The following is an 18,591-nucleotide window of genomic DNA, read 5'->3' on the forward strand; positions in this document are numbered from 1 at the left end:
GCCAAAATACCTTAGTGGCGCGTCCATGAAAAAATGGAAACGCGGTATACCGGGACAACGGCCGACACCCTCAGCTTGAGGGGAGGTCGACGCCTGTTACGGTTACTGAGCGGGCTTCATTGCTTGGACTCTAGACATTTGTTGACCTCATCAACTAGGGCTCCACGCTTAACGAGGACATTCTAATCTAGCAGTTACCTGACTGGTTAATCGCTTCGTCCCTAATATTAAGTCCGACGACCTTAACTGAGGGTATCGGATTCCAACGTTAACACCATGATAAATTTACTGCCGGCGTGACGTGACCTCAGGACCTGGTGTGTTGACGATGTGACGAATGTTCTTTATCAAGTCATGGCATCTGCACGGTAGAAAACATTCTTGTGTGGATATCTTTGGATTAATATTTTTGATTTTTGAGAAATGTCTAAATTAGTTAAAGTGATTGGTTGCAGTCGGTGCCATATTCGGACAACAAAAAATGTGCGCAATGGTGGGTCGACTTTCCTAGGGAGAACGTGGTAGCAACTGTATTAAAATATATTAACTTTCTAGACGATTTGTCACGGTTTAATTACTACTGTCTTGGCCTCCAAGCCATGCTGAGAACCACAGTTCGTCTGCACACCAGTAATAAACCTTTCACCATACTCCTGCGGCCTCAACCGACTTCAGGGAGGACTTGGGGCGCGACAAATATGCCAGTACAGATGAGACTGGAGCTCAACTTTCTTTTTGGAGGCAGCCATTGACGGATGCGTAGATGTATGTTTTTACAGGAGCGATAGTAATGACATTACCCGACATTATGTAATGTAGGCAGCGATAACTATCGACATTGCGTAAAACGGGGGGTCAAGACGTAGGGTTTGGAGGCGGTAGTAAACTCGGCAAAGGTGGAATCCGGTACTTGCTATTCGAATAAGATTAAAATAAATATTTCCAATGAAAAACTATCCAAAAGGCATGAGAAATAAGTAAAAGGAATAATATAAACGGAAAAAGAATTCCTATCCACCACACATTACGACAACTGAAGGGCAATGGAGAATGCTGAAGAATACGAAAGTACAAATAAACTGCTCTACATATGAAATTGAAATACAGTGAAGTGAAAGTGAGATGCATTAAATGAGTGGAAGTATTCAAGCCAAATATCTCATTGGCTTGGTGCCACTTTTAACATGAATTAGACTTGCATAGACTTGCGCCTTCTGGGGTGCCTTGAGATTTCCCTGAGGATGAAGGAAGACACAATACTCGGGTAGAATATGCATTGTCGCAGTCATCGGATTCCCATGCGACTGAGGAGATACTTGATCACAACGTCACCAATTCTTCTTCCACTGGATTTGAAGTTTTGGCTTGTTTGTGAACTGAATTCGGGGACGGGGGAATGTGGTGACAGCCACGCATGTCCATAGCTAGTCGTAGAAACACTGGCCCCGGAGCAGCCTTGCGCCAAAGAACGAGATGTAACAGTTCCGTGAGGGTAGGGTTTTACTTCCATTCCGCCTTGTTATGTTGTCCTCAATTTAGAGCTGCCCACCCACGTATCTATCCGGGTTCTATCCAGCTAGATGGGAGGTGGAGGAGGTGTCCCGAGTTCGCTCAATTAACATCTCCATACGGGCAGGGTAGGCAACTCCGTAACGGGACTTTTTTAGATAGCTTACGGCCGATGCCGCTTCCGTTGTTAATGGCACTCCTGTAAAACACGGAATCGGTGTAGTTGCCGAAGGTATACGTCATATTTAGCCCTTCTCTTTTAAATCATCCCCGATTCTACTACAAAGAGCATATGCACTTCTTCCGCCCCGCAAAGGTTTATTGCTTAGCGGTAGAATTCAAGACAGCAGACCCTTTAATAACGGGTCTTATTTTTGCTGCTATTAATGTAGCGCTCCAAGACTCCCCCGAAGACGAAGGAGTGCGTAATACTCGGGTAGAACATGTATATTCGGCATACAGCAGGGTTCGGTGCTCCTGGCATGGTTCGAAAGCCACCTCACCCGCAAAGGTGCAATGGTGGAGACCACAAGCAATCTCCTTATCACTACTGAGAGTTAAACAATTAATGTATTACTATAAGCGGAAAATCCTTAAGCGACACGCATTTCGACAACTTGACGACAGTAGGGAGGGTTGCAGAATATGGAATTGTGGACAGACCTCATTCTACTTAGTGAAATTTAGAATATAATTAAGCAGTAGTGAAACATGTTAGATCAGTGACATTATTCAAACCCATCAGTTCAATACTTCAGTGAGGCACCTAACCAACATGCATTTTTAGCTATACTTTATGAGTTTCACATTATTATTACTTAAAAACGATTAGATATAGGCAATTAAGAGCTTTTTGTAAGACCTGCACGGGTTAGTAAAATGTTATTTGTTCACTAATTAGCCTTTATCAGCTGAAGCAATAAATTGCCAAAAGTTAAAACTATGGTAGATCGAGCCTCGAAAAAATACATTAAGCAGAAAAATGGCAATGCCAAGCTTCTGCGGGATGACCTTGACATTTTGTCTAATCAATGACAGCAAGCTTAAGTTCTGTCGACTTGCCCGCTTTGGCTTTGCCTCTAGACTATCAATGGATCATCATGAGTGAATTGATTTCCTGGTTCCTGCCCTTAATTTTAAGTTTCCCTTGACAACTGATTTATCTTACAGCCCGTAACATCTGTTTTTGCGGACTCCAATGTCTTTTATCTTGTGCATGCCAATTCGTTTAATACATATTTCGATTTGCGGTTAATTCATTATTAGTCGTCGTCATAATCGTTTTAGCGGACCTGTACATTCTGTATCGAGATGACAGCATTTTGAAATCTCCTGTTTTAGTTCCAATGAACAAATGTCTACAGACGAGCAAGCGAGTTTAAAGGAACGCTTAAAGACTTATCCCGTGGAACCCTTTGACAGGGACACAAACGTTTTTCCCTACTACGTCATTTTCACAAAAGATAATGTTAAGGTGCTCCGTCTTTTTTCTCATCCTTAACTGTGAAAACAATAGGTTAGAGTCCCAATCGCTCTTGACTCCAATGCGTATCGGTGCGTTCAGGAGAACTCACCACTTTTCCTCGAGAAGCTGAAAGACCAGTTGTTCTCAAAATTTCCCGAGGCCTCTTCAGAAAAGACTCCTGTGGTGCCGAAGCTTGATTCAAAGAAGTCCTATATTCTTGTTTCCGATACATCTAAAAAGGTATTAGATCTCAATTGTACATTTTTATGAGTGGCTCAAGTTTTTTATAACCTCAAGTCCTAAGTTTGGTTTGCTATATGTGGGTTTCTTGTACGCCCTCAACAGTTGGTTCAAAAGCTACCTTTATTTTCTACTCCCCCTTTCCGAAACTCCTCTAGAAACTTCCTTGAAAATAATATCTTTTGGTGAATAGCCGATGTTGTGTTCCACTAGACTTTACCCATATATTTGCATCTAAATTGGTCGGGTATGCCGAGACTTGGCTAATAGTAACTTTTGCTTACTTTAGGATGTGACACTTGCGCTTCCCAGTATATCTTCAATGACCAACTCACTCTTTGATGAAATGGTAAATTTTCGGCGGGAGTTCAGAAGGATCCGGTGTTTCTACGGTAAGTTTAGCCACAAAATGAAAACGCTGATAACGCTTGTTAAAATACACTTCATTTCTATTGAATGGGAACGCAACTGAAGTGTCGCTGTCGGTATTTTTTTAAATTTGTCTGTTGCATTAAGTTTTTACAGAGGACATAGGAAAAGTATGATTAAGCTTTATCACCCACATCAGGATGTCAATCTCCATAGCTAACCTATCGAATTTGAAAGAAATGGTTCTAGTAAACCGCACGTATACTGTGCTTAAAGTAAATGGCTCACTTTGAAAGGTATCTGTCTTGTTGTTGTTGGTAGGCCTGACCTACGATGACGTGGCACAGTCCATATTAAACTGCTACAAGGTGGACCAGTCGGCTTACATGCTTTACCGTCTCGAGATGTGCTCTTTGACGGCGTGGAAGCATTCACAAGAGCTTGCCCTCATTCGACGCTGGGTAGCTGATATGAAGACGCCCAAACAGCGGGCTCGTCTTTTCCCACCCCGCAAGCTCAAACAATCTCTTCTGATGCGATATGTGAGCGCCTGTCTACCGATGTAGCTCTTATGTCAATTACACTGCTCTCTGTTTAAAATTATGCATGTTCATTTGGTCTCTCTTTGTGCCAGGAGAAATTGGCTGCTAAATCGGTCACCTTTACTAAGGATCAACAAGAGAAATTGGAGAAGTTTTACTTAAAGGTAAGTTCCATTCAAATTTATATGCTTATCACCTGTTGAACGTGTAACTGGTCGGTGTTTATTGGCTTTTCTATTTTTAGAAGAAAAAACCCAGCAATGAAGATCTAAGAGAACTGAAGGAACAACTAGGCTTGCAAGTTTGGAAAATGCGCTATTGGTTAAGGGAAAGGAGCTTGAATGATGAGAACGCGTAGTCCCATGTCTGTATGTATTTTTATTTTTCCACAAAACTACAGAGATTTGCTACTTGCTTTACTTTATGCGTAGCTACACGAGCCTTTTGATCTCTTCAACATGGGGGGGTTATGTTCGCAATTATTCATTTCCTTCACTTTTATTGTTTTATTATGACCTCAGGGGGGGCTTGAGTTACTACATTAGTGGCACCATTAAGCCAACCCGATCCATGCAAAGAATAATCCTGATCCCCTTGGTTGATTATCAGATCTCAATGCTACAGAATGGAGGTGGCTGCTAGTTATGGTTGGATCTGTGGGGACTTGTCGCAGGGAGGCTAAAACAGCGGTTAAATTTGGTCAATCGTCAATTTTGAGTTCTACAGGATGACTGCTATTGAAGCGATGTAAGGAATCAATGGCTTGTATTCGATCTCATGGGAGAGTTTATCATTTCCTCTATGAGAACATGACATTTACCTTCTGAATCCCACCCTTAGGGAAAAGTTTCCTCACGAACTGATTTATACGCAGAAGATGGTGGCTGTAGAACATGGTCCAGTCTTGAGCACTACCTCCCCGTTGGATTCCTACTTGATGTGGCCTGCTTTATAGGGGAAACTATCTCCGGAAATCATAAACAAACCCGTAGAATGTTAGTACAAATAGGTAGCATCACCCATATGATGCATTGGATCGCAAGTTCTGTGAAGGCTCGTTGTAGGAGTGTCGGAGACGTCGCTGAGAAGATGTCTGTACGTTAGTAGTGAATCCTACTAGAATAGCTTATTTCAAATTTCGAGGCGACTTGGGGCGTCGCGAAACCCTTTTTTGACGATTCTACATTTGCTCTCTTATTTAATAATCCTCTTACTGAGTCTAAAGCTATAGGGTGATTACGATAATCACGGTGACTGCAAACTGTTGACGTCCCTAGAAGTGATGGTTGTCACATACTACTCGTCGTCCCAATTAAGTAGCGCTTGTTAAATCTAGTGTGGGAGATCGGAATTAATTGATTGTTTGAAAAGCAACTTCTAATAGTAAGTCTTTTGATTTTCAGAGTGGGCATTCGCCCACTCAACTGCCCATGTATGAGCATGGTATTTAGGCACATTTTACACCCAAGAATTTATTTTATTCAAGCGATTAGACATAAGTAGATAATATAAAAAAATTCTTCTTTCTCAAGGTCTGGCTGTGAAATGAAATTACCGTCCCGTTGTGTAATAATTTGTGTCAACGTTGATGGATCTTACACGAGAATATGGGAGTTGTATCAGGCTTCTCTGAGGTATTTTAGATTTGGTACTGCTACGTTGCAATGCTTTTGTAAAGGAGCCCTATGGAGCATCAGAATGTTTAAAAAAAATACCTTTCCTAATTAGCTATGATAGACACCACTTTAATGAACTACTATTTTAACGGCATCGGATTACATGAATAAAAAGAATCAACAAAATTAAGGATTACCGAAGAGCGCCCCCAAGTTTTTCCAAATAAACGCGGTATTTTAACGTCCTAAGCCTCTTCTAGAGCCGTAATACCCCATATCAATATTGACGGGGGGCTGGAAGGCTATAGACGTGTCACGCTCTGGGCAGCATTCCCACCTGCAGCGGTAGAAATCTCAGTTTTGAAGTTTTTACCCTCTTGGGTCTTCTGTTTGGAACCATCCCTAGTTGGCGCCGAGCATCGCCCCTTCGTCTTCGGCCTCGTACATTTGTAGCTCAGTTGCTCAAATAAACCTCTGCCTTCTGCTCGACCACTGGATTTAATTGGTTCCAAGTTTCAAGAGGATTCAAACTACATCAGTTAGTAACCAGTACGATAAGTGGGTACAGAAATACCGACCACCTGCTGCAAAAGGTGAAGTCCATTCATGATCGACTTTCAGTGCTAATAAAATACAGAGAAAGTAGCTTATGATGCATCAGTTCACCTGTATTTTTGCGACACCCCAAATTTCTCGTTGGAGTTTAGCGTCACAAATGTGTGACACGTGCTCCTCACCAGTTTATGATAATCGTGTGCGGAATGACTGATTGATATTATCACAGCATAAGGTATGTGCGTATTTCTCATCCGAGAAGAACCGCATTGTTGACCACACAACTAAAAGAAATAATGCAACTGATGCCACATTGCAATAATAAAAATGCACTTGAATTGCGGTGAACAATTTTCCCCGAAAACTAGGTACCGAATAAGCTAATTATGTCTCTACTTGCACACAAACTTTCCCTTTTTTGTTATTTCCAGCCACTACACAGGCCAACACTTTAGAGAGTAAAAAGGCCACACGTCACAAGCATTTGGTAGATAATTATTCAAGGAAATAGCTGATAACGGTCGCACTCCTACACATCACAGACTAAAACACATGGCATAGATAAAGGTGGCTGGCAGTTGATTGGACAACACCGAGGAATAATTAAAAGCTCCCTTCTCTCTCTCCCTCCCTCTGTCCCTCCACCTAAGGTGACTCGACGTAGGAGCACGCTGGTGGGTGCACCATTCCGAAGATGTTTAACTCGTAGAGGCTGCATATCACGAGGAAGAGAATGTAGGTGATCATTAACCCCACACCGTAGGGTTTAGTCAGTCGCCAGCGATTCAAATGCGTTGCGCCGAGGAGAATCAACACAGTGACGAAGAGAGTCAATGTGGCATAGGTCAGGCCTGAAGGTAGAAATGGCAAGAAATAGTGGCAGCAGAGGCATCACTAATGCAGTAGACAAGGCGTTACCTTGCGAGTAGATTACTACGGGTCCACCAATAACCATACTGCGCACCAACCAGGGAAGTCCCATACAAACGAGGATGTCAAAGATGTTGCTTCCCACCGCGTTGGAGATAGCCATATCACCCTCACCTGAAAGTTCACTCAAATAGTAGTCAATGAGGCGGCCAGGACGGTTGAGTCTTAATTTTTTTTTGCTACTTAAAATCCATGCATAATGCAGGCTTAATCATTTGGTATTCTGTTCAACTTGATGGTTAACTACGCAAGCCCGTTAGTTCTTGCCGATCATACTGGTGTAGGGAGGACATGGAGTGCTACATCAGTGCCAACGGCAAGTCGAGTTCGACCTAGAGGGGTGACTTTTTGATTTCGGCGCCTGATCGCCAAACTTTCACGTCACAGAAGAACGGCATCCGTTGCGGATGCCTGCATATCCAAAGACCCCGAGCAGAACAGTGAGAATGACGTCTGCCTTCAACAATGACCCCAACCTTGCGTCCTGCAAGAAGGCCGTTAACAATCGAAGGGAAGTCAGCGAATCCACCTCCCCACTATGCAGTTCACAAGTAAGAGGCAACTCCAGATAAGCTCCAATCACCAAGGCATATCACAGACCTTGGGATCAAATGTCCTCTTAGCCACATGATGATTTAATGATTGCCATTTCTGCCCCATGGGTGTCTCTAAAACACGGACTATGTTGTTATGGCCGATGTAGAATGTTGGCGGAGGAGGAAGAGAAAGGAGTTTTGAGTGGTTTACTATTATGTGTAGCTGTGGGTGTAACCAAGGCAGTCCACCGCATTTTGTAGGCTGTACTTCCGTTTTGTGGCACTGTCCTCCGGCCATGCTTATAGCCGCTCAGCCATTCCGTGTGCCAATAATAAATCCTCCTTCTTACCGCTATGGCTCATTACGACTCAATAGGAGACTCGTGGCACTATACAAGTGGTTTCTATGTTATATTATAGTCTGTTACAAGTGATTTGCATCGATATTCTTTTTCCTGGAATTTTAAAACTAATATTTATTAACTTTTTGACACAAAGTGACTAGTAGGATCAATGCTACTGAAATGGGTAAATTAGTAGCTTGGGTAGCTTAAAAACCAAATTGATGATTATTTCACATTTAGATTAAGGGCAATACTTTGTTCATTAAAAGTAATCTTGTTTAAACACAGGTAACTCCATGCATCAGTATAAGGTTCAAAATGCAGCCTCGCATTGAGCCACAAGCGTCAGGATCGAGTGAAAAAAAGTACGTAGCTGAACAGAACATACCTTCGCGAACCACAATGACGGAGGTAATCGCGTCTGGGACACTAGATCCAGCAGCTATGAAGGTTAGGCCCATAATCGTGTCTGGAATCCCCAAGGTCACACCTAAAGCAGGAAGCTTTCTTTGCCAAAGCAATCACCTTATAGTAGGAGGCAGTGGCAGCTTAATGTTGAAAACGGCATTCATCTGGCTCGTAAGCAGTTTACCATCCCCAATATTACCAAAGCGTTTGCAAGCATAACGATTCTGCCCGTGATTGGATCACCAAGATTCTTCGTTCCATTGCCCATTTTTCCACATACCGTATTAAAACATTTAAAAAGTATTTAAAAACTCAAATGAAGTGAAGTTTCAGTAAAGTAGTCCAAGCCAGATAAAAACAACCCTGTTGATTCTCAGTAGATCACTCAAGGAGTTTTAAAAACACAAGTTTTTGATTACAAGTGATCATAATTGCAAAGTGGTATTGTCGTGATTCAAATTACTGGTCGGTAAGCTAAAAAGTGGATGTACACAACTACAGATTAGGCTAACACAGTTAAGCCTGGCGGATACATTGTGTGCGGATTGTGCGTTTTATCGGCCCTCTTCATTAGTTTGTCAGACCTCTACGTTAGTGACAAGGCCACCTCTCCACAAGGGACTTTAGAGGCAACTTGGATGCTGAAATCCAATTTAAGTAGGTGAGCTTATTGTCCCACACCATGGAAGTCGAACCCCTGAGTTGGTTCGATGTTTACTGGACACAATTTATTCCCAATTTAAATAGTTTTTTAACATCGAGTGAAATCTATGCTGCGATAAATCGCGCCCAAAACACGGGGCCAATCGATGGCCGCGTAAATGCCCAGTTGGCAGCTTATTGGCTAAGCAGTGGCCAATCAAAATGAGGCATACCTAGAAACGAAAGGGAGGGTAAAATGGAAAATGCATTTACTCCAACAAAACACAGGCAAGGAGATGGTAGTCTTCCAATCGCTAATTAGCCACAGCCAGAAAAGTAAAGATGGCATGCTATTCCTATTTTTAGACCAATAGCAGACTGGGACAAGACTTCAATTAACGAAATTAATTTCAAATGTATCGTGTACTCCGAATTGCATCCATCAGCATGGGTGAATAAAACAGCTCACAACATCGTACTTTTTCGCCAGAGTATGCTATGGTTACTAGACCAAAGGAACAGCTTAACATGAGGAAAATCATCCAATCAAAATGAAGGTATAAAACTTGACAAATTCGATGGGGATTCGTTTTTCTCTTTTACTTTGAGGGGAAATTCGGCAAATACAGTTTACCTAATCACGTCGTAACTTACTACACAGTGGTTAATCACATGGCGTAGCACAAATAATAACGAATACTTTGCGTGAATAGAGAAGTTTTACTGCACATTACGGGTCATTAGGGGAGAGCGGAACAGAGCTAAATGTGGTACACTTTCTCGCGCACATCAGTGCCTAGTGTGACGGAGGAAAAAATTACTATAAAAGCGAGGGGATCAGCACACAGGTAACCAATCCGATAGCTACCTAGCTATCTCATTACATAATATGCGTGAAGCCCACCCTATTCCGTCCGTCTTGTGAATTTCTACGCCCACGTAACACGTAGAAATAAAACCGAGGATTTATAACATTCTGCAGAATTGTGACTTTTCAGTACTCTGCAGTCAATTCAATCTCCAACTCACCAACAACCGCGATCATCCACATCATAAAGATGGTGAAGACACCAATCCAAAAACAGGAGACCAGAAATGCAATCCAATGCCCTTGCCAACGCCGCCATCGTGGAGATCGGCTGTCGGGTGTGGTGAGACAGAGGCAGAAGCGAATGGGCCAGGCGAGGATGTAGTAGATCCACCGCATCATCGATGTCCCCTTGGGTGGGAAGGCCAGAGGCGCAAGACAGATTTGGGCAAATGTTCGGGGATCCGAATCCCCTGTGACGCCACCAGTTAGTTGCTCCTTGCTTTGAAAAGTCGGTGCGATGGCTGTCTCTGGATCACTACGAGGTACTGCGGCAACATCTGTGAAGGGGTTTTGAGGGATACTTTAATCAGAATCTCTAAACGTTTCTAACCATGGGTTCTGGCTCAGAAATCTGCGCCGAGTTAGCTAGGAAATACTTCCTTCTTCTCCAATCTGTTAATGTATTACTACTTTGTAAGAAGGTGAGCCTAACGACAGTCAAATTTCAATGCGAAAGAGGATATTCAACGCTCAACTCGTTATAAAAAGAGACTTAAAATGTCACGATTTTCCATGTGTGGTTGAATGCCAGATCCGCGGGGATGCGCTAGAATTGCCATTGCCACCAAGATCGAGGAAGGAGAATCGACCATCGGCACCCAGATATGACACCAAAGGTCGTTGTTTGTGTTTTTTTTGACAAATTCAAGCCAGAAAATGTAATAATCCTTAACCTGAGAGCAGTCAACATCCTTTGTATTGCGTTCAACGCAAGTAATCTATTTGCGACACAATATGACGCAATCAGTTACCGCATGTCATAATAGCTGTGACACGTAACTAGGGGTAAGAGCGTAGGAGCTTCACAGACTTGAGTCTGGAAGCTCACCTGTTAAAGGCAAGTTTTAACAGGTAAATTTCGCCACTTTTGTCAGCATATGGATTCAAGGTTCGCGATAAACTGGAAGTTGATACTTTGTTTGACTGAATCTTTCACAAAGCACCGAAGGAATAAGAGACTTGAAAGAACATCTTCTGGGAGGAGGGTATTTTCAATTCCACTCTGGAAGGGATGGTCGGTATGCCGTCCATTGCTGAAGGCGATGTCTTTGAGAGTCTATTTCCAGCTGGAACTTACACATCATCGAGCATACCGCGAGTCGATACAAACGTCTAGAAGACCAGCTGAAAAAATCGTAAACTACCCAAGCCTAGGCTTCAATTCCAAAAATCAACGTTAGTAATAATCCCAGCAACTTCCGTGCATGACTGAATTTCTGCAAGACCAAATTCAACAGGCTCCAATGCTTCCTCACTGAATGGCTTTCCTCTTGTTGAATCTACTTGGGTTGCTCCTCTGGGGAAAGGTATAAAACATTTCCTAGGACCATTTTTGCAGATTCCAATGGTCACCTCTGTTTATAACAATAAGCCTAGATCTACACAGGGAGAAAAGAGCAACCCAATGACCAAAATGTCAATAGATCTAAATTCATGAAAGAAGGAAAGGTGTCAGCACTCAGCACCACATCCAATTTTCCACTGGCGACCTCAACCCGCTAAGATTAGGATCAAATCAACAGAATAACAGCGATTCTAGGTGAGAAATCAACCCAGCATTGCATACGTCTAGACCCATCCATAAAAAGGACACTGCTCCTTGGCATGGAAACCCACCAAAGGTCAGTACCTCCAACAAATCTGGATCCAAGTCTACAGAGATTCGAACCCCTTTCTAATAACCATAGCGATCCTGAAAACGAAGATTTGTAAGCATTTGACATTAAATAAACCCTTTATCAAGTCTGGAAACACATTCATTGAGGACTCGGCTCACCTTCAATGACTTCATGGGAGCTTAGATGATTTATCAACTCAGACTCATCCGCCTCCAGTCGAGAGTAATTGGCTAGAGGTGTTTCAGAAGACTGCAAACCCATTGTCTCGCCATACTTGCCACCGAATTTGCCCGAACTCTGTGCCGCGATCTCCACATTGCTCACCTCATCGTGTAGCACTCGGGGACAGATGTTGCGATGGGAGAGACACCAGGCGTTCAGTAGTACGTCCAGGCGTCGATTGAAATGCATCAGAGAGATGTAGAAACCATAGAAGAGGAGTAGAATTAGAGCTTCGTACCTGAATTTGGAGGAGACCAACAATCGGTGATAGAAAGACTGTGAGCAAATTATATTGCCAGATAATTCCGTCATTGTGATTTTGCTGGGCGGCATGACATCCAGGTCATGACAGCAGCCCCTCACTCCCAGTATTATGACCTCTTTCGACTTCAGGGAGGACTTGGAGCACTATAAATCATCATCAGCATCTGCCATTCCTTTTTAATCTCATCAACCGTCTCAACGACGGAGTTAAATAAACTTAGACCCAGCCTACCACCTACGTTTCTATTTCACATTCTTTACTCATTATTCAGGATTCTAATTTATAAGTAATTGTCTGAATACAAGGCCAGTACAGATGATGAGGGTGAATCAGTGCTTTCCATCATCCTTAAACACAAACCTCCCAACCAGTCAGTTCGCATGGCATGAGGTCTTTCAGTGTCTTTTGGAGATGGAAATGCAACTTTCTACAAATTAGCTGATCCCGACTCATTTTCACGAGAAAGAAGTTGTCTCAGGTAGTTGGTATTTAAGCTTCAGCAGGTGAACAATTCCATCTACAGTCCACTAAACGCACACACACATGGAAAGGTAAGTATAGTCTCTTGAGTAGTGTGGGTTGGTGGGTCGCCTGAATTCATCCCCTTAGCGAATCTCAGCAAACAATCCCTTCCCAAAGGCACACTATCCAACGCGAAAGACGTGAAAAACAGCGGATTGAAGAATGGTTAGTAAAAGCCAGCGCCATCCTCTGATGCATAGCATGTCGCACTCATTTGCCTTGTGATTGTCACGACTTCCTCTTCGCGGTTAATGCAAACGTAAACGGACTGTCGTATTATTCTTCACGTTGAACATTGTTGGCAGCTACATTGTTGAAGGCACCTCTTGACGGCTAAATGTTGATTTACATTAATCCAAAGAGACACGTAATTTTCCACTTTAATTGACATTTCATGACCCTACTGAACGTGGCCACACATCCACCGTGGAGTGATTAACCACCCGTATCATGTGACGCATTAAAATCCATGCCTGGACGGTGCGTTCCGTGACCGCCCAACACATTTTCGCCGAATGCGAAGTCGATTCTACAAGAAACTTCTGAAACTTTGAAACCCCAACCACATCCATCAAGTGCTCGACCGAGATTTTTTGTGCATAAGGGTTCAAAATATTGGGAGGTAAAGACTAGCGTACTAAAAGACTGCGTTATATGGATCTGCGGCTAACAATGCATGTGTGTACAACCGCCTGTACTTGACAAGTTCCCCAACTTCCAGCCGGTTGCTGTGATGAGCTGCGCCAAAAAGTTGCCCAAAACTTTTGTTTACCTACTTTTTAAAAGGGGTTGCGTGTATGGCCAGGTTGTATGAGTACACACCATGCCAACGGCGTAGTGACAAGTTGGCTTGGCTTGGACCGACTCACCAGTAAACTTTTTCATCGACAATGACCGAGGCGAGAAGGATGATTGACACGAGATAGAAAGTGCTGTCACGAACGAGTGGCCACCAGTTGAGGTATATTATCTGGCGTTGGGAGAAAAGGCATAAAAAGGTTAGAATTTCTTTTTATAGGCAAAGCAGAATTATACCTTGACGATGATGCATAAAAAACAGACTAGGTGATCTTGAAGAGGAATCCCACTAAGAATACCTAGAAGTTGGAAAATATTGAAGTAATAAGTAAGTACTATTGTAACAGTTTGACAATTTGTTTAATGCTTCGTTTTGATTTCGCGGGCATTTAAGGCTCCACCTATGTACTTCCGCTGGGCGGCATGACCTCTAAGTCATGCCAATGGCCCCTCAGTCTTCCCGGACGTCGGCAATACATTTTCTGTCCTAATGTTATGACTTCTTTCGTCGTTAGGATAGATTGGGAACGCCACATTATAACCAGAAAGAGGAAGATAATTTAAATTGGAGAAAAAAGAATAATCAGCACACCTCTTTACTGAAAAGCGCACAAACGCTGGTAACGAACATGACATTGAAGTCGGCGGAACCGACTACAGCTCCCAGACCGATGTCATCCTAAAATAGAGCAAAGAAATGTCAATAGAAACGTAATCAGGAATATGTGAGACTCGCCGCTAGATTGTTTATTAGATAGAACGGAAGTAAACCTAACAAGTGAGCATTAATTTAAAACCTCCCCAATTCTTAAAGTAATTTCGCTCAAAATGCTTAAGTGAAAACCCGAGATATGAGGCAACTTTTTGAAATTTAAATGACCGAATTATTTGTCCCACTCTCAGTTTTGGTAACGATCCACTACTAAGGGGCTCTGTCAATGTACGTCCGCCAGGCGGTCTGGCCTTCGGGCCAGGCCCGGAGCCCCAAGCCCTCCTGTACGCCGAAGATACATATTCTGTCCAAGTATTATGCCATCTTTAGTCCTCAGGCAAGTCTCGGGGCACCACATACTCGCTGATCCATCAAAACTTAAAAGACCATTCCCGCTCGGTTAAGCGTTGTCGTCCCCATCGGAGGGTTTTTAAGGCGGTAAGTTGGTGTCTGATTAAATTAAGTTGTACGGTCTCACAAACAAGAATCTCAACACTTTACCAAATCGTCGACTACTTCTGCGTTTGCGATTCGAAAATGACAAATAATCTGTACAGACGCCATTTCAGAGACTGCTTTTTGTGATAACTCGGCACGACTGCGTTGAGTTTGCCAAAAGACCTTTTTTAATTTTAGGGTTGTAGCAAAAGTCATTTTTGTGAATTTTAAGATACCAACAGCCATTCGCGTGAGAAAAAACGTTTATGTAGCCGATTTGATGGCAGAAAAAGTCATAAATGCTTCGAAGCATTGCATTAAAAACCCAGATTTAAAGGGAAGTGGAAGGCTTATCTAACGAGAAGAGCGTCGACCCAAGCTGGATTTATTGTTAGGCTTTAACGTTTGTTAAGACGAAGAAATTTTCATTTGCCAGTTTAAAGGCCTACTCGCAAGTAAAAGTGTATAATGACCTGATTGCGAAACCGTGAGAAGCTTTTACCACATACTTCTGGAAAACACCAAGCATCTTTTGCTTAGTTTGTTAAAAAAAAACAAATTGTGATGAAAAATGAAACTGGTAGATAATTGAAGCACCAATTATTCAACTTTTAATCTGCGAAATAGCTTTATTGTTGACAAAAAACAGACGCTCCGAAAGTTGTATGACAAATATGGTTTGGATCTCTGTTGACAATAATTTACCCCACCCGTATTTAATCACTCGCCATTAGATCAATGTACTACTAAGAAAAAAAGAACCACATAAGTGCCACTGTCAAGGGGGAGTTAAACCCCGCTACCAATCGTCAACCTTGAAAACTACTCCAATTAAAAGATCCATTTGAGGTTCGTTTAAAAACTACTGTTTTTGATGTAACAATTCACAACACATCCACAGTGCAATCTTATAGCATAGATACCATCATCTTGCTCTGGTTTATTCTCTTTGCTTACCCTATGGGGAAAAAAGCACACTGAAAACACATAACTTGCAGCAAATTCCTCCCTATTTAGATAAAAACATTGACAAGGTAAGAAAGTAACCATATCAATGGGTGCATTAGTGCCTAAATAAGTACAACAATAAATGGAAGTAATGTCATAAACATGAAGGAATTGAGGAAAATGGATGAGAGGATATTGGGGGACGGGCCTATCTCCATGACCACATGAAATGCTACTTTTTCATGATATGGTAAGTATTGGTTGGTTAAATTATGCATCTACATCAATGGCGAACTTGTCGTCACAATTTTTATCCTCCATACATGAAAAGAGAGCTGAACGTCTAGTTAAGGCTTCATAGATGACGAGGCTTTTCCAAACCTCGGCAGCTGCGATTTAGCAATTACTTGCAAAATATACACGGTGATGTTTCAGTGGGTAATTTTTAGCATCAACCTGACTGGAGGCGTCAAGGGGGTAGCTGACTAGCGCTGGGAAGCAGGTAAACGAGCGTGAGGGTTTGAGGTGTCCTACCAAACGTGTCCGTGGGTAGAATCAGAGTTGGCGTAAATGAGTATGAAGGCAGTAACCAATCAAATTTCACCGTGGGAAAGTTTGCACGCACCTCAACTGTGCACACGAGTCCGAGCACGAAGGGTGGATAAATGTGCTTTAAATTCACCCATACTGCGCTGCCACCTTATGTTTACGCTATTCATCTCTTAGTCAGCCAGTCCCTTACATAATAGCTCGGTTGGGTGGAGGCAAAAGCCGCATCGAGTGACAGTAACAATAATTTACACACGAAAGTCCTTTTTTACCTTGGCTGGCTACCACATGAAGCCAAGTAACCCGAGTTCACTACCCGCATACATACTCAATTGTAATTGATATGCTGACAGCTCCTTTCAATCCCGGAGGCACAGCTAAGATAGCCAACAGAACCAATTGTGCTTCAACGGGATCGACAAAAATTCAAAAAAAGTATACAACTCCAAGGTGATACTCTCTTTGGACGCATCGATCATAAAGGAGGTTTTTTTCACCCAATTAAGTGCGTGAATTATGCAGGAAATTATAAAAAAAAACAGCAAGTTCAGCACCAAAACCACTTATAGGCCTCTGTTTTGACCACAAGTACATTCGTTGATGGACAAGTTTAGAAGATTACAAAGAAACGAATAAGTAATTTTAGGTTGTACAGTAGTCTCAGGCTAATCGCAGACTCAAAGGCTATTTGTGTAGTTGGGGAGCAGAAATGAGGGGAGTGAGGTCGGTCTTGGAGCCAATTAAAAGTGGCGCTTTTGGGAGTTTGAGTATGATGGGGTACGCCGCGCCGCACCACGTCGCAGCTCTTGAAGCAAACCTCAAAGCAAATTTGCCACTTACTGAAGGCGGTAGGGCTTAAATTCTACCTAGCACATTGCCTGTCAAAAACGCCATAGTTAAGAGTGATCCGTTTTAGGCATTTTGAAGACAACAAACTATAGATTGTTCAGCATATTTTCCCTTATTGGAAGAATTAACGGTGTTGATTTTCTTATGGATCAAACATGAATGAAATCAGAACAGACTTGATCCATTTTAAGTTTCATTCCTTTTAAGGAGGGTAAAGCGGTACAAAAGAGTGGAAGCGACAGCAGTGAAATATTCACGTGTAAAAAGTAAACAAAGTCCCATTGTTTGTATGAAAAATACCGAATAATTGGAACAACGTAGTTAGTTATCCTTGCTTTCGTAAGCATTTAGGTAGCATTTGGGGTAGCACAAATACTTACTCGAGCAATAAGTACACCGACAAGAGTTGTGGCCAGTTCAGGTGCAGAGCTACCAGCCGCCATAAAAGTCGCCCCAGCCACGTCCGGCTGCAGACGCAGGACTATAAAAAGGCGCATAAGACACAATACGCAAACACCAATCACTAACCATCGCAGATGACCTTGAGACAGGGAATGAAGTACTCGTCGCAGACGATAGCCAGTGCAAGGAACATGTAGGCGGCTGCAAATATGTGGAAGATAACAAGACCCGATCTGCGCTGCTTTTGAGTAAACTGATCGCGTGGGAAGTTATCGATAGCTAGAGGTGTACAATTGAGACCTTTGAAGGGAGGAATGGTGGGATTCATTAGCAGAAGGCGGCGTTCCACTGGAAGTTTTTGATCATCTGAAAGAGGAGTCGTCGATTAAGCCTAACAAACCTTGAACTTCGATACTGTCTCGACCTTCCTGTTGGTATAGAAGGATGACCGCCTTTGAGGTGTAGAAAAGAATAACCAGAGCAAGAGTGATCATGCGGTATTTAAACTGCGTTGATTTGGGATCCGTAATCTGCATTTCGGAGAAGTGGATATTAACCAAAAATATCTAAAAAGTGAAAAAGAACAGCTAGTAACTCGATAACTTCGCGAAGCTTGATCTATGATTGCGAACTGTAAAGCGTGGTATCGACAGTTAAAAAAATTGGGAATTCAACAAAAGGACGCAAACAACAAAACACTGCTAAAAGAAAAAGGACTAGTAAAGATGTATGTGCCATAAATCAGACAAATCTAAAAGTGAATTTCAAAGATATACAGCTTATATCTTCAGTGAAAGGCAATGGGACCAATGTATTACACGTAAAGAAAACAGACACCATTTAGGGCATGAAAATGAAAATTAATCGCCTATAAATATGCTCCTGCCCACTTTGTCAGTAGAATTGGGCGTCAACTCCCAGTGGTTAAATGAAGCACAAACATATCATAAAGCTACTCGAAAATGTGTTCCAATCATCTAGAGCCCAAACTCTACAGCAAAAATTGCGACCTTAAAATGGA

At 42.4% G+C, this 18,591-nt stretch overlaps 1 protein-coding gene across 1 annotated transcript; it reads right to left on the reverse strand. All coding sequences in view use genetic code 11, as the record gives it.

Moving 5' to 3' along the window:
* Nucleotides 1-6,941: 6,941 nt before the first annotated feature.
* Nucleotides 6,942-18,106, reverse strand: EGR_04979 (putative sodium/potassium/calcium exchanger; the record flags this gene model as incomplete). Its single annotated transcript, XM_024494228.1, has 10 exons — nucleotides 6,942-7,147; nucleotides 7,215-7,340; nucleotides 8,495-8,596; nucleotides 10,186-10,524; nucleotides 12,024-12,325; nucleotides 13,744-13,844; nucleotides 14,265-14,351; nucleotides 17,549-17,649; nucleotides 17,697-17,936; nucleotides 17,971-18,106. 10 exons carry the CDS (start codon nucleotides 18,104-18,106, stop codon nucleotides 6,942-6,944), a joined length of 1,740 nt encoding a protein of 579 aa, XP_024351322.1.
* Nucleotides 18,107-18,591: the final 485 nt, after the last annotated feature.

This window comes from Echinococcus granulosus (genome assembly GCF_000524195.1).
Source record: "Echinococcus granulosus chromosome Unknown EG_S00034, whole genome shotgun sequence".
Taxonomy (NCBI): domain Eukaryota; kingdom Metazoa; phylum Platyhelminthes; class Cestoda; order Cyclophyllidea; family Taeniidae; genus Echinococcus; species Echinococcus granulosus.